Source organism: Muntiacus reevesi, chromosome 8 (assembly GCF_963930625.1).
Source record: "Muntiacus reevesi chromosome 8, mMunRee1.1, whole genome shotgun sequence".
NCBI lineage: Eukaryota > Metazoa > Chordata > Mammalia > Artiodactyla > Cervidae > Muntiacus > Muntiacus reevesi.
Window position 1 is genome coordinate 7,663,480 of NC_089256.1, and position 17,819 is coordinate 7,681,298.

At 37.3% G+C, this 17,819-nt stretch overlaps 1 protein-coding gene across 3 annotated transcripts in view; it reads right to left on the reverse strand.

Annotated features, from left to right (window-relative positions):
- The window catches only part of RASA2 (RAS p21 protein activator 2), a 117,381-nt gene that overhangs the window by 47,374 nt on the left and 52,188 nt on the right, over positions 1 to 17,819 (reverse strand). For all 3 annotated transcript variants that reach the window (XM_065943027.1, XM_065943026.1, XM_065943028.1), the window contains exons 6-7: positions 3,853 to 3,936; positions 2,158 to 2,230 (exon numbers count right to left, since the gene is read on the reverse strand). In XM_065943027.1, the coding sequence (XP_065799099.1) occupies positions 2,158 to 2,230; positions 3,853 to 3,936 (157 nt within the window). The remainder of the gene's footprint in view (positions 1 to 2,157; positions 2,231 to 3,852; positions 3,937 to 17,819) is intronic.

Consider the following 17,819-nt stretch of genomic DNA (forward strand, 5'->3'; position numbering starts at 1 on the left):
TTTTGCTCTAAGCTACACAGGGCTGTACAGTTAACGAAGTGCTTTCATATTCATTATCTCCTGTGTTCATCAGAACAGTGCTCTGAGGCAGGCTGGGCTAGATTTATTATCCTCATCTTGAAAATGAGGAAGCTCAAGTAAAGAAATTAAGAAACACGTTCAAACTCAAATATTTAATATGTGGCAGAACTTAGCTCGTTCACTTCTCTTCTTTCTTGCATACCTCTATGCCCTTGGCTTGCTTTTTTGACTCACTGTAAGCAATTCTTGATTCTTTATCTACAGTAATCACCCATCTTAGTCATGAACTTCTTATGGGAGGATTTTACATGTCAGAGCTCAAGCTCATTATGCCCCACACTGAACCACTTGTTTTCCTTCTTAACTTTTCCAGATTTGAAATCATGAGGACAACATCTGACTCCTCCTTTTATCTTTTCTTCTGTAACCAATTTGTTATCTTGCCATTTGTAGTTTCTCATCTTTCTCTTCCGCCCTGTTTCCATATTACTCTCTTGAGTCAGACCCTTCCCCCGCTTTTGCTTTTTCCTTTTTTAAAAAAAAAAAAACACCTAGACTGCAAGTCTCTTGATCTCTGTTCTCTCTCGCAGCCATCTGGCCCACAGATCATGGTTAACTCTTCTCAAAATACTTCATTACTCTTGTTACCTCTGGACTCAACAATATCCAATGTCCAATACTCCAACCTGCTCTCAAGGCCTTTCATTAGTTGGTCCTACTTTATCTTGCTAAGCTTAACTCCCTTTATTCCCTTTCAGTCAAATCACTACCTGCTGCTCTTTGGACATAACTTTCTGTTTCTATGTCTTTGTTCAAAAGATTCCATTTTTAATACTCTTTTCCTCTGGCTTAGCTCAGTGGCAGCAGAGCTCCCCAGCATCTACTACTGCATTTTACTGCTGCATGTCTGCATGCGTGTGCAAGCTTTGGGACTCTTACTGTAGCTACAGGACAGAGACTGAACTTTTATCTTTATAATCAACTCAACAAAAGGGCCCTTCGAATGAATGTTTTGAGGCTTGATATGCATGTTTGCATATACCAAACAGGTCAGGTCTTGACTTTCAAAGGACCATCTGCTTGTTGCTACAAGTTGCCCCTTCTTGGATTTTCTTCAGGCTAGATGTAATAGCCATTTTTAAATACAGAACAATTGAATTAAGTAAGTCCTTGGCTGGGAAATGAAAAAATCTCACACTGGTACATTTTCTTTTGTTTTTCTTTCTTCCTTGCTTCCACCCCCACAATTCTTCCTACTTCAATTCTGGCATTTCTTTAACTGTGTTCCTTTATTAAAAGCATAGTAATCAGGCATGGCTAGATGTGCCCTCATTCTCTTCACTTCAAAATATCAAAAAAACAAAAAAAAAAAACATTTAAAAAAAAGGAAAAGCACAAAATGTAATTTAAAAAAAAAAAAAAAAACACTTTCCTACATGCTATTTTCAACAATTGCAACATATCCTATGGGTAGAACACAATTTTTTAGAATAGAGCTTAATTATTTTTGTTTTTTCCTGTAGCTTTCTAATATGAAAAAGGATTTATTTAACAATGCTCCATAGGAAGGAACTTCAAAGCACTGTATTTTGGGCAACTTCAAGGCAATTGAAGTTCTCTATGAAAATAAGCACGTGTCCTTAGAGTGATTTAGCTAAAAAGAGGTTAATAACAAGGCCTTAATCATGTTGTACTTTAATATCTCAAAGCGTTTTCACATTTGAACCTCATAAAAACTCTATGACTTAGGTTGGGATGCTACTGTTCTCTCTTACAAAATTATCCTTTCACAGGAAATTTGAGTCTCTCATGTAGTGATCTGTCCAAACTCAACTGGGACTAGAACCCAGATCTAACAAGTGGATATTGTACTTATTTCACTAATGGCTTTCGAGTAGTATTCTGCCAAAGAGTCCTGGGGGGCTGGATAAGGTGGGGTTCTGTGAGAAGGGGGGTGTGATACCAAGGCTGACTGATGAATGAGTGTCGTCCTAGACCTCCCCCTCTTCAAATTAATCAAAGCTCTGCCAGTGCAGAGGCTCTGCACTAGGCCTCCACTGTGTCACACCATTGACCCACAGTTTTCAGGAAAGAAATGCTTAGTTGTATTAACATTTAAATAAAACAAAAAGTTACCTCAAAATAAAAGATTTCATTAAACTGCGGATTGCTTGTTTTCTTCTTTACTTTTGTCTTCTTTTGGTCATTCCTGTTCCAATGTGGTAGAGTTTTACCTTGTAGAACTTAACAGTACACAATTATAAAACATGCTATTTCCAACCAGGGAGCCAGGCCTCTTTCTGTTTAACTGTTAGGATGATTCAGGGAAAGCAGTAGCTTTAACTATTACTTGGGGGAAAAAACTGACATGTCTCTAAAAACTCAAATCAAAGAACACACAAATTTTGTATATATGATATATGCCAAGATTTTATTATTCCATGGCTATATTACATGGACTGTCAGGTGTCCTTCAGGGGTTTTTAAGTAACACATTCTATTATTTAAGGAACTCAAAATAAATGGTAGAAGGAAGACAATGAGATTCAAATACCTTATTCTATGTTGAAAAATACCCCAGGAACACATTTAACTCAGTTTACTTCTTGGACTTTGGCTACAATGTGGCTTTTTAAAAAAAACTTTTTACTTTGAAATAATTAGAGATGCAGAGGAGGTTGCAAAGAAATGCACAGGGAAGTCCCATGGAGCCTTTCACCAGCTCCCAACAGTAATATCCTCCACAACCACAGCACAGTATCAAAACCAACAGTGACTTTTTAAAACAAATTCATATGCTAAACAGTTTCTTTCTATACATTACTAAGTATTTACACTAAAGAATCTATTGGGTACTGATTATAAACAAGAAGAAAAACCAAGAACAATTCCGCTAAACACTTGAAACACGTAGAACTAAGTCCCTTTGACAGCATGAATGTTATAAGACTGAGTATCTGCTTTTAAATTTAAAACCATCTATACTAATAATAGGATACTACTGCTTGAGAACCCAGTAAGTACCAGGCATGGTGCTTTACATACCATAGGGACAAACACATTTTCCAAAGTGACTAACTGGTTATTTTCTTAAAAATAAGATACATAGTGAGCTTGGGGGAGGGAAGAAACAGTACATGTCTGTGTGTGTATATATATGTTTCTGTGTGGCACTATTATGCTCTTTGTTTCTTGATTCTAAGCGTTCAAGTTGTAGACAAATTTCAACTAGTCAGGCTCTGAAAGAAACCATAATGAAATTATAAAATAGAAAATACTAAAAATTGCTATGGATTTTCCATAAATTATCGTAAGTAATTTAAATCAATGATACAGTGTGCTTCACCATGTTCTGGTACTTTAGCAGTTTATCTGCAGCTTGGAATTCTCTCTGAACAGCACAGATGGCACAAGAAGGAAAGGTATTTTTAGCCCTGAGTTGCTTTCTAGATAAAAATATTGAAACTTCCTTGCTATTTTGAGCTAACATTTCTTAAAACAGGATTCTACCTGCAATAAAATCTAAGACATTTGAAAATAGGAAGGCTGATGATGAAAGAAGATCAAGTTCATGTTTTAAAGTACATTTTAAATACTATAAAACAGAGGTTGCTCCCCACAGCCTAAGAGTCTGGCAGATTTGAAATGGCACTTGTTTTCCTTCATAAAAGAAGAGTTGGCTATTTGCAAGTATATAATAGAACTGAAGATTTTTCTTTCAAAAAGCAATCATTAGTCTATATCATAAATAGATATTTAATATGTTCTCTCAGAACCTTAGTTTTGTAATTTTTAAACTTAAAAATCTAATACTAATTCAATAAACATTACCTGGAAGGGCCCACTAGAGAAACTGTTGCATAAGGGTCACAGCTTTGTCCATTTATGAGAGGCAACCCATGGCATGCCTTGACACTAAGGAAGAATAAGGAAAAATTAACATTATTATACTGAAGTTAAACAACATGAAACATTAGCTTTAAATACAAGTTAATAAAGTCAAAGGGTTAAAACTGTTTTCCACATGTCTGAAGTTGTATGCCTATATACCACCTACCCCAAACATATGTATGCACGCACTTATTTTTTTTTAGATATTTTTTGTAGTATATGTGCTTTACAATGTTGTGTTCGTTTCTGCTGTACAACAATATGAATCGGCTGTATGTATACATATATTCCCTCCCCCGTGAACCTACCAGCCTCCCAGCTACCACCCCTCTAGGTCATCACAAAGCACTGAGCTGAGCTCCCTGTACTCATTTACTTATGCTATACTTCCAAAATAGGACTAGACTACCAAGTAACATTTAGCACACAAAGCATATCCAACAAGGTACATGCTGTGGTTTGCTAGTACATTAAAATGACTGTGGCTTCTAAAAAGGAAAAGAAAGGGGTGTGAACCTTAAAGGAGAAACTACAAACCAAGTCAAATCTGTAGCATCATATCCTCTGCTAAAGCATGAATGAGAAACAAGGAAACAACTGTGGTTTCCACTTAAAATCTGATTCATAAATAAAGAGCAAGCCACATACAGTCCTGCAGCCTTTTATTCTAACTCTCAGCAACAGCTCCTGCCTCATTCTGTAGAAAATGTTTTAGACCATAAAAACCAAGATCTCATCTACCCCATGGATAATGGTCACTGGTATTTACAAAGAACACTGAATCTGACTTAATGACCTGCTCCTCAAATTTTCTCTTTACTGAGGTTCACAAATTCAGTTGACCATATAAGGGTGTACATTTCCCAGTTCCTACAAGAAACTCATGAGTGTTGGTGAAAAGCATTCTTGGTTGAAAGATGTGAGCTACTGAATGACATTCTAATTTCTCTCTACAACCCACAGATCATATATGTGGGTGAAGTGCAAATGGTATGCTGCCGAGTAAAGAAAGAAATGATAATATGACTCATTTCTATTAAATTGGGTATCAAAAATCAAATTTAAAAAATTTCTGAAACTAACTGAAGAAAAGTACAGACCAAGACAACAATTCTGGTTATTAATGTCAGGCTTGGGTACAGTCAAATTTTCCCACTGTACATAGATAGTGTTTGAAATGTACACTTCTTAGGCTAAATCTCAAAATGATACCTGACTTTTATATAATATTTGCAGTTTACTATTTATTTTCACAGAATGCACCTAATTCCCACAATTGCTTTTGAGAAAGGTATAATCATGTCATTTTAAAGAAGAAAGTAAGGCTAAAAAATTTATGTAAGAAAATAACAAAATAATGCTAAAGAGGTAATAAAACTTGTAAGAAGTGGGCTGAGACACAACTTCTACTTTCTTAACTCCATTTCTAAACTTCAAAGTCCTCCTATATTCCCACTGTGCTGGAATATACTGTATTTGGTTGGCCACAAAGTTCATTCGGGTTTTTCTGTAACATACTACGGAAAAACCCAAATGAACTTTGGGGCAACCCTTACTTTCTTCATAATACCAAATTTATCTGATGTAAACATTAATTACGAGAAATCTTAATTATAAAAAGTCACTATAATTTTATGAGGTATGAAAACAATGACAAAATGCTTTTCAGTACAGATTTCTATAAGAATACTCACAAATCAAAAAAACACTCATAACCCAAAAGCAAGAGTCTATAAAAACCATCAGAAGTACTCTTATATAATTTTAAAATATAAGTATAAAAATTAGGTTTTCTGACAAACTAGTAGTATTAAATACAGGTTATTTTATTTGCTACATGTATTATGAAATATTTTCCTAACTAACTACTCTTCTAATTGGTAAATCAAACAACTTCACATTGTAAACCATGAATGAGCTAAAAATGAAAGTTAAAATAATCTTACTACACCAAATTATCTTGTATTTTATTTATATATGACATATAAAGCATTAGATAATGACACATTTTCTAGAAATTACAAAGGAAAATAAGTTTAGTCCAAACTTGTTTATAATACAGAATGATTTGATTCTTTGCCTAGGATTTTTTTTTAAACTAAAAGACAAACATTAACTTCTACATATATTAAGAAGAGGTGGCAAGAATACACAGAAAAACTATACAAAAAAGATCTTCACAACCCAGATAATCATGATGGTGTGACCACCAACCTAGAGCCAGACATTCTGGAATGCGAAGTCAAGTGGGCCTTAAGAAGCATCACTATAAACAAAGCTAGTGGAGGTGATGAAAGTCCAGTTGAGCTGTTTCAAATCCTAAAAGATGATGCTGTGAAAGTGCTGCACTCAATATGCCAGCAAATTTGGAAAACTCAGCAGTGGCCACAGGACTGGAAAAGGTCAGTTTTCATTCCAATCCCAAAGAAAGGCAATGCCAGAGAATGTTCCAACGACCACACAATAGCACTCATCTCACACGATAGTAAAGTAATGCTCAAAATTCTCCAAGCCAGGCTTCAACAGTACGTGAACCATGAACTTTCAGGTGTTCAAGCTGGTTTTAGAAAAGGCAGAGGAACCAGAGATCAAATTGTCCACATCCCCTGGATCATTGAAAAAGCAAGAGAGTTCCAGAAAAACATCTACTTCTGCTCTGCTTTATTGACTACGCCAAAGCCTTTGACTATGTGAACTACAACAAACTGGAAAATTCTTCAAGTGATGGGAATAACAGACCACCTGGCCTGCCCCTTGAGAAATCTGTGTGCAGGTCAGGAAGCAACAGTTAGAACTGGACATGGAACAACAGACTGGTTCCAAATCAGGAAAGGAGTACATCAAGGCTGTATACTGTCACTCTGCTTATTTAACTTATATGCAGAGTACCTCATACAAAATTATGGGCTGGATGAAGCACATGCTGGAATCAAGACTGCTGGGAGAAATATCAATAACCTCAGATGTGCAGATGATACCACCTTTATGGCAGAAAGTGAAGAAAAACTAAAGATCCTCTTAATGAAAGTGAAAGAAGAGAGTGAAAAAGCTGGCTTAAAACTCAACATTCAGCAAACTAAGATCATGGCATCCAGTCCCATCACTTCATGGCAAATGATGGGGAAACAGTGAGAGACTTTATTTTGGGGGGCTCCAAAATCACTGCAGATGGTGATTGCAGCCACGAAATTAAAAGATGCTTACTCCGTGGAAGAAAAACTATGACCAACTTAGACAGCATATTAAAAACCAGAGACATTACTTTGCCAACAAAGATCTGTCTAGTCAAAGCTATGGCTTTTCCAGTAGTCATGTATGAATGTGAGAGCTGGACGATAAAGAAAGCTGAGGGCAGAAGAATTGATGCTTTTGAATTGTGGTGTTGGAGAAGACTCTTGAGAGTCCCTTGGACTGCAAGGAGATCCAACCAGTCCATCCTAAAGGAAATCAGTTTGGAGATTCCTTAAAAAAACTGGAAACAGAACTGCCATATGACCCAGTAATCCCACTCCTAGGCATACACACTGAAGAAACCAGATCTGAAAGAGACACGTGCACCCCAATGTTCATCGCAGCACTGTTTATAATAGCCAGGACATGGAAGCAACCTAGATGCCCATCAGCAGACAAATGGATAAGGAAGATGTGGTACATATACACTATGGAATATTACGCAGCCATTAAAAAGAATTCATTTGAATCAGTTCTAATGAGATGGATGAAACTGGAGCCCATTATACAGAGTGAAGTAAGCCAGAAAGATAAAGAACATTACAGCATACTAACACATATATATGGAATTTAGAAAGATGGTAACGATAACCCTATATGCAAAACAGAAAAAGAGACACAGAAGTACAGAACAGACTTTTGAACTCTGTGGGAGAAGGTGAGGGTGGGATGTTTCGAAAGAACAGCATGTATATTATCTATGGTGAAACAGATCACCAGCCCAGGTGGGATGCATGAGACAAGTGCTCGGGCCTGGTGGGCTGGGAAGACCCAGAGGAATCGGGTGGAGAGGGAGGTGGGAGGGGGGATCAGGATGGGGAATACATGTAAATCCATGGCTGATTCATGTCAATGTATGGCAAAAACCACTACAATACTGTAAAGTAATTAGCCTCCAACTAATAAAAATAAATGGAAAAAAAATTTAAAAATAAAATTTAAAAAAGAAAGAAAAAAAAACTACAGACTAATACCTTTCATGTAGAGAAGCAAAAATCCTTAACAAAATTTCAGCAAATCAAAGCCAGCAATATGCAACAATATTAACAGGACCAAGTGGATGCGATTTAACATTCAAAAATCAGTCAACAAAATTCACCATTTTAACAGATGAAAACAAAAAATAAGTGTTACGATCATCTGAATACCCATCTCTGATAAAAATTCTCAGCAAACTAGAAACAAAGGGAGAACTTTCTCAACCTGACGACAGATAGCTAACACTGTACTTGGTTGTAAAAAATTGAAAAATTATCCCCTAAGATAAGTAATAAGACAACAATGTTTGTTCTCACAACTTCTACTCAACACTGTACTGGAGTTTCTGGTGAGTACAATAAAGGAAGAAACAGACTGAAAAGGAAGAAGTAAAGTCATCTATTCACAGATGACGTAACTGTCTGTGAACAACACTGAATGGAATCTATTTTTAAAAAGCTAGTAGAACTAAGAAGTGAATGTAAAAAGGTTGCAGAATATAAAACAATTTTTTAAATTTCCATATACTAGCAACAACCATATATTCAATTTGTCTCAATTTTCTCTCCTAAAGTTCTTTACCTCAGTTTGTTTCTCTAAAATAAAAATTACTGCCTGGACCTCAAGTCACTTTCCACCTATCTAATTTTTCTGTTTTCTCTCCCAATTTCTTGACCTCCTATTCACTCCTTCCCCTACTGAAATCCATTTTTTTCTGTTTTTCATTCCATGGAAACTCTCCTCATTAAGGTCCCTTGAGTGTCAAATGCTATGCCTATTTTTCAGGGGTTTTCTCACTGGATTTCTTGGCGGCATGCAATATTCCTGATCACTCTCTCCTTGAAACTCTCTTCTCTCTTGGTTTCCTTCAACGTGACTTCCTTTGTAACACCTATCTGTATCATTCAGGTTTTTCGCACATGTTTTTCTAATTCTAACTGCTGGAAAAAACTGAAAGTGTTAATTGCTCAGTCGTGTCTGACTCTCTGTTACCCCATGAACTGCAGCCTGTCAGGCTTCTCTGTCTATGAGATTTCCCAGGCAAGAATACTGCAGTGAGTTGCCATTCCTTTCTCAAGATGATGGAGATCATCTCGACCCAGGGATTGAACCCAGGTCTCCTGCACTGGCATTGGCAAGTGGATTCTTTACCATCTGAACCACCAGGGAAGCCCTCTACTGCTGGATTTGCTAGCAACTGCTCTCTTTATGCTACATAACCTCCCTTAAGCCTACTACAATCTATCATATCTATTCTTATAGCCACAACTACTATCAACCATACACTTGTATATGAGATCTCACCACAGAGTTAAAGATTTCTGTATCTGAATGTCTGATGGAAATCCCTACAAAGATGTTCAAGAGTGGTTAAAACTCAACTCACTACCATTGATTAAAGCAGTTCCTCCTCCAGTATTTTCTCTTTGTTGTATATACCACCACCACCCCATAACACAGCTAGTAATCTAGTAGCCACATTGGAATAATTCCTCCTTCTTCCTCACTTTCTGTATCTAATCAATCAATAAGTTTTAGTGATTCTACTCTCTAAATATTAATTAATCTGGCCTCTTTTCTCATATCTGCAACTATTGTTCTGGCACAGAATTCACTCTCACTTGGATCTCACAAAGTAAATCCAATAACCCTTTATTGTTATTGTTCAGTCGCTAAGTTATGCTCAACTCTTTGTGACTCAATGGCCTCCTACAGCATGCCAGGCTCCTCTGTCCTCCACTATCTCCTGGAGTTTGCTCAAATTCCTATCTTCTGAGTTGGTGATGCTGTCTAACCATCTCATCCTCTACTGCTCCCTTCTCCTTTTGTCTTCAATCTTTCCCAGCATCAGGGTCTTTGCCAATGAGTCGGCTCTTCGCATCAGGTGGCTAAAGTATTGCAGCATCAGCTTCATGTTTTAAGGATTGATTTCCCTTAGGACTGACTGGTTGGTTTGATCTCTTTGCAGTCAAAGGGATTCTCAAGAGTCTTCTCCAGCATCAGCGTAATATCCTTCAAGTTCACCTCCTAGTTTCTATACGTACTGCTGTCACAAACCTGATCTTTCTAAAATGCAAATCTGGTGCTCACTTCGGCAGCACCAGATACAAATCTGTCCATTCTCTACCGTCTAAACCCTTCCAATAGTTCCATAAGCTCCTGAGTTTTATAAGTTCATATTGTATGTAAGAGCCCCTAAGAACTAGCTCCAGCCTATTTCACCAATTTCTGATCAATCTCTGACTCAATGTTCATATATCAGGCAACATCAAACTGCCACATACACACAATACCATGCTGCTTCCTGACTTCATATTTTTGTTTGTATTATTCTTTTCCTTTTGGAAAAAAACACTTTTTCTAGACAAGCTACTTTCTCTTCATCCATTAAGAAGACAAATGTTGCACTGGGACGACCCAGAGGGATGGGATAGGGAGGGAGGTGGGAGGGGGGTTCAGGACGGGGAACACATGTAAATCCATGGCTGATTCATGTCAATGTATGGCAAAAACCACTACAATATTGTAAAGTAATTTGCCTCCAACTAATAAAAATAAATGGGAAAAAAAAAGAAGACAAATGTTAACCTTTCTTCATTTATTTAGTGCCTAATTAAGTGCCAGATGCTGGGGCCATGAAGTGAGTAAGACAAACACAGCCTCTGCCTTCATGGAGCTTAGTCTACTTGAAGAAAGAGACAACAAGCAATAAATAAAAATAATAATAACTACAAATAGTGGCAAGTGCTATGGAAGACAAAGAATAGGGTACCCTATTTTAGGATAAGTGACATTTAAGTTGAAATTTAAAAAACAAGAATGAACTAACTAGAAGAATGGGCATAAGGACATTCCCGGCAAAAGGAAAGGCAGATGTAAATCTCTGAGCTAGAAGAGTAATGTCACACTCAAAGAACTGAGAGAAGGCCAACAAGCATATTTATAGGAAGTATGCAACAAAACAAAATCAAAGAGGCAGGAGAGGCCGCTGGATCTATGGGCCATAATAAGGAGCCTGAATTTTATTCTAAATAAATGCACTGCAAACTCAGTATTTGAGCAGGGGACTGCCATGATCTAGTTTATGTTCCAAAAGACTGGGCTGCTTACAAACAGAATGGATTGCTGACTGGAAAAAGAGTTAAAAGATTATTGAAATAGTCAAGGTAAGAAATGATTGGTGGTTTGAAATAAGATGTCAGTAGATGTTTATTAAAAATTAGAAAATTCAAGAAATTTTATAGAGCCAATGAGAACAATCCTATCTGTGGTGGGGTAGAGGAGAAAAGATTTTAAGTGACTCCAGATTTCTGGCTTGATCAGTCGGGTGGATGGTGGTACTATCTGCTAAGGCTGTGGGGAAGAGTTAGGTATTAACAGATATAAGAATCAATACTGCAGTTTTAAATGTGTTAAATTTGCAACGCTGTGAGACATCAAAGTAGAATAGCCAAAAAGGCAGGTGGACAATGAGTCTGGAGCTAGAAAAAAGATCTGGGTTGGATGCACAAGCTGTAGACAATTTTTAAAATTTTTTATTTTGAATTAATTTTTGACTTTCAAACAGCTGTTAAATATTTACAGTTCCTGTATACCCATCACCCATTGCTAACATTTTGTGTAATCAGAGTAGAATTATAGAAACAGAAAACAGTCATTGATATGATGTTAGTTAATAATAAAGTTAACTAATCTACAGACCTTACTTAAATTTCAACAATGTCCTTCTTCCTGGTGCATGATGCAACACGAGATCTCAAACTGCATTTAGTTGTCATGTCCTCTTAGTCTCCTCTATCCAAAATGGTTCTTTGCTCCATGATCTTGCCAGTACTGGCCAGTTATTTTGTAAAATACTCCTTAAATTGAATTTGTCTGATGTTTGCTTACGATTAGACTAAGGTTATGCATCTTGGTATCCTTCTTAATGCAACTTACAAGGAGGTACTGAATGTCTCATTATTGGTGACATTAGTTTTGATCACTCAGTTAAGATGGGGATTCCCAGATGGTGCAGTAGGAAAGAATCTGTCTGCCAAGCAGGAGACCTAAGAGATGCAGGTTTGATCCCTGGGTTGGGAAGATACCCTGGAGGAGGAAAAGGCAACCAGCTCCAATATTCTTGCCTGGACAATTCCATGGACAGAGGAGCCTGGGGTTGCAAAGTGTCAGACACAAGTGAGTACCACCACCAGTTAAGATGGTAGGGACCTATCAGACATCTTACAGGGTTGTTCTTTGAGACTATGCATATATGCTGTTTGTCATTACACTTATGCCCACTTATTTAGCATCTATAGATAATCTGTCCCTGCACTAATATTGTAGTACTTGCTAACAGTGATTTATTTCTATCATTTGTCCTATATTCACAAATAAAGTAAAGCAGTCCTTTTTCCACCATGTACTTAATTTGCTACATCGGCATTGGCTCACTGATATTTACTTTACAGCCTTTAATCTATTATTATCATTATTCATTTTGATGCTCAAATTGTCCCAGACTTGGTTATTTGGCACTCTTTCTAATTGACTTCAACATCTTTTCTACATGCCTTCATTATTTTTTGAGCAATTCCTTACTTTCTGACTCCATAGATGCTCTAGGCTCATCCTTTATATTTTTCTCTGTTTCAGTGACTCTCAAACAAGTCACTAGTTTAAAAAAAAAAATCCACCTTCTTTTTACTGGGGTGTGTCTAATAAGCAGCCAGTAGCCACATGTGGCTATTTAAATTTTAATTAATTACAATTAGACAAAACTTAAAATTTAGTTCTTCAGTTGCACTAGTCGTATTTCAAGTTTTCAATAAGCCACACAGCTACTGGCCACCAAAATGAATAATTAAGACAAAAAACATTTTCGTAATTCCAGAGAAATCTAGTGTACAATCCTGACTGGAGAATGTTATTTAGAAATCAAGTATATAGGAAGTAAGCGTATTCATTCCTACTGGAATGACACTGCCTACAGTGAATAGAGCTAGTATGCATGCATGCATGCACACGCATGCATGCACACATACACACATACATACACACACCCCTATTTCTATTAGACAATCTTACTTTGAGAAGTCTGCCTTCAAAGGAGAGCAGATAAACAGAGATGTTCGTGGGAGAGGGGACTGGAGACAAGGCCTGGGAACACATGCCTTTTAGAATGGGAGATCCTAGAACATGTTTATATGCTACTGAGAATAACCTAAAAGAGCAGGTAACACTGATGAAACAGAAGAAGGGATAAATGAAGGAGCAAAGTCCTTTAGTAGGATAAAGACAGAGAACCCAGAGCTCAAATGGAAAAATTCACTCACAACAAGAGAAGGGGCACCGCATCTACTAAGCGTTAAGGACAAAGAGATGGAGGCCAATCCAGGTTTCCAGATTTGGATTCAGGAAGCTGTGATCAATTTACAGTTTGTAGAGATGGAGACTCTCATAGATATAATAAGAAGCACAGAAAAACTCCACATTAATTGTTAAGTACCCATGTGAGGTTTGTGATCATGAATTTAAAGTAAAATTAGTCTGTGTGATTTTTCTCTAGCAATATTCAAGTGCACACTGAACACAAAGGAAGAGACTGAGTTCATTCATATTAAAGGGATGAAGAGAAGGCCAGGGGAGTTTAGGGAACCTGTAAGAAAATAACTATAGTGACAGATCATGGAAAAAGGCCTAGAAGAAAGTAAAATAGGAGAAGGTAAGAATGTGGTAAAGATCAGCAGATGGAAGTCTTACTGAAGTTCAAGAAATGCTACAATGGGGAGCTTCCCAGGCCTGGAGAGTAACGGCAACTACTGGGATATGAACCTTTCCACACACCTCTCCCCAGAACTGTTAAGTTCAGCAAGGAGCACAGAGAACACAGAAAGCCATGGCTTGAACATTCCTGAAAAAAAGAAAATACTACAAACTTCAAAACACCTCTAAAGCAGAGAAATCAGCAATAAACTCCACAAAGCTACTACTGGAGTTCCACTGTTCTATGGATGTTGAGTATGGACAGTGAAGGCTTAAGTGAAAAAGACAAGGAAGAAAAGAATGCAGATCAGTATATGTCCACACACAGACCTGTTTGTGAATATTTACAGCAGTTTTCTCTATAACAGCCTCAAATGGGAAACAATTCAAATATCCATTAACTGGTGAATGTGTAAACAAATTCCATACAAAGGAATACTATTCTTAAATAAAAAGAAAGGACCTAGCTTCCAATTCTAGGACAAGATGGAGTAGATGCTATCTCCCTCTTTAGAGAAAAGCCAGTTTTCTCTAGCCAGATTAGCAAGATAGAAGCCATTTTAAGACAATACACATCTATTCCAATTAAACACCATGAAAAATACTGGCTCTACCCTCACACCCCCATCAACAAAGGCCTAAAGTTGAGGTGAGAACCTAGACTTCAACCTCTGACGGGTTGTAATGAGCCCTTCTTCCCGTGGAGCCAGTAGAGACCACGTGAGGAGCCTGGATTTCCATCGCCGCCAAGTCTAACGATGAAACATTCCTCCCCCTTCACGTCAGGGTGGCGTCGGAGAAGGCTGAGTGGGAAGGTTAGACTTTCACCACTTTGTAGGTGTGATTAACTCCTCCCAACCAGGGTATCACTGGAGGCCACATGGAACAGTAATAAGGTACTCCTCCCTGTCCCAGTCAGAGTGGTAACAGGAGAAACAAAGGGGAGCTTGAACCAGCTCTCTCATTCAGCAGTTACAAGGACCTCTTCTCCTTCTTCCTCTGGGGTATCAACAGCAGTTGACTCAGGAACCTGGGCTTCTATTTCTACATGATAGTAATGAATGGGAACTCCTCTTCCCCTACTAGCAGAGAGTCAGAGTCTGGCTAAAACAGAAGATTTAAATAAGATTCAGAGTCTCATTAACATAACCCCCAAAATGTACAGGACAGAACTGAAAACCATACAATCTCCAGCTTAAACAAGAAAAGACAACCAGCAGGATGACAACACTGAGAAAACACGGATGTTGAACTTATCTGATAGAAAATGTGGAAGCAGGCATCATAAAAATGACTCAGTGAGCAATTATGAACACATTTGAAATAAATGAAAACACAGAAAGTTTCAGCAAGGAAAAAAAAAAAAAAGTAAGTCTTACCAAAGAAATACAGAAGAACCAAGGGGACATTTTAGGACTTAAAAATACCATAACCAAAATAAAAGTAACTCCACAGATGAGTCCAAGAGTAGAACACACAGAACAAGTGAGCTGAAGGAAAAAACAATGGAAATAATCTAATATGAACAACAGAGGGAAAAGAAACCAGAAAAAAATGGGAGGGGGCGGTGGGCAGAGCCTCAGGTATGTATGGGATAATAACACATCTAACATTCAAGCCACTGGAGTCTCAAAAGGACAAGGAGGAAATCTAGCAGGATTGATAAATGTAACAAGAAAAAATGGCTAAAAATTTCCTAATCTGGCAAAAGATATAAGCATGTAGGTTCAAGAAGATGAGCAGGATAAACCCAAACAAATCTACAGTCAAACTATAACACTTAGACAATGAAAGACAAAGAAAAAATCTTGGAAGTATCCAGAGAGAAACAGGAAAATCTGCATAGGAAAGACAATTTGAATGATAGTGGATTTCTCATCAAAAGTCATGGAGGCCAAAAGGAAACAGTACATTTTTCTGTACTACTTTTCCTCAGAAAATAGTACATTTTCTGAGGAAAAGAAAAGAACTATCAACCAAGAGTTCTATAGTCAGTGGAAATATCCTTTAGGAATGAAGAAAAAAATCAAGACATTTTCACATAATGAAAAACTAAAAGAAAGTGTAACCAGTAGACCTATCCTAAAAATAATGGTAAGAGAAAATTCTCTAAGCATAAAAGACAGTGATAAAAGAAGGGATCCTGATATGACAGGAAGGAAAAAATACAGAAAGAGCAAATATGTAACTAAATACAAGAGATTTAGAATTCTCTTCTTTTCTAAATTGTGCTAGATGGCTGAAAGACTGTAACACTGATGGAGGTTCTTACTGCTGTACAAGAAATACTTCACACAATTATATTACAAATGGTGGAGGATTAAAAGAAGGTAAGGTTTCCACATTTTATTCTCACTGATAAAATGTCAACACTAGTAGACTACAAGTTACACATGTACAATGTAAAACCTAAAGCAAACACTAAAAAAAAACTAAACAAAGAGATACAGTGTAGATTTAAAGAAAACACTATAGATAAGCTAAAATTAAATTCAAAAAAATGTTCAAGTAACTCACAGGAAAAAGAAAATAGGGGACAGAAAATAAAAAATAAAATGGTAGATTTAAGCACCAAAGAATTGATGCTTCTGAACTGTGGTGCTGGAGAAGACTCTTGAGAGTCCCTTGGACTGCAAGGAGATCCAACCAGTCCATCGTAAAGGAGATCAGTCCTGAATATCCACTGGAAGAACTGATGTTGAAGCTGAAACTCCAAAACTTCAGCCACCTGACGTGACGAACTGACTTATTGGAAAAGACCCTGATGCTGGGAAAGACTGAAGGTGGGAGGAGAAGGGAACGACAGAGGATGGCATCACCGATTCGATGGACATGAGTTTGGGTAAACTCTGGGAGTTGGTGATGGACAGGGAGGCCTGGTGTGCTACAGTCCGTGGCGTCACAAAGAGTCGGACACAACTGAGTGACTGAATTGAACAGAACTGAAGCCTAACATCAGTAATTATATTAAAAGTAAGTGGTATAAATTCACTAAATAAAAGACAGAAATTGGCAACAAATTTTAAAAACTGTGCACAAAAATTGGCTGGATCTGATTGGGAAAAAAGCAAACCTCAAAAGGTTACATATTATAAGAGTCCATTTACATAACATTTTTGAAATGATAAAATTTCAGATATGGAGACAGATTAGATGTTGCAAGATTAGGGATGGTGGCTGGGGAAGTGTGGGTGTGACTATAAAGGGCTGGCATAAGGGAGATATTTACAGTGATAAAATCATTTCGTATCTGGATTGTGGTGGTGGTTATACAAATCTACATATGATAAAATGATAAAATGTATACTCTGCAAAGTCAGCGTTCTGGTTTTACACTGTATTTATAGTTATGTAAGAGGAGAGCACGGAGGGAAACTAAGTGAAGGGCACCAAGGACCTCCCTGTACTTTGTAACTTCCTGTAATCTATGATTTATTTCAAAACTAAAAAAACCAGACTCCACTCTTCCTACATGAACTTGGACTTATTTAACCAATCTGTGCATTGTTTCATCACCTGTAAAACAAGGACAACAGTATCTACTAATGAGTTATGACAAGAAATAAAAATACCTTTAAAAAAGGATACTGATATATAATGTGGCTATATCTTAAAAGCAGTATACTAAGTAAAAGACACAAGAGATTATATATTATTATAAATCTGTCCACATGACATTCTGTAAAAGGCAAAAACTACAGGGAGAGAAATCAGATCATTGTTGCCTGAAAGTGAAAGTCACTCAGCCATGTCTGACTCTTTGCAACCCCATGGACTATACAGTTCATGGAATTCTCTACCATCTGAGCTACCAGAGGAGCCCATTGTCCATGGAATTCTCCAGGTCAGAATACCCACTGGAGTGGGTAGCCTTTTCTTTCTCCAGGGGATCTTCCCAACCCAGGGATCAAACCCAAGTCTCCAGCATTGCAGGTGGATTCTTTACCAAC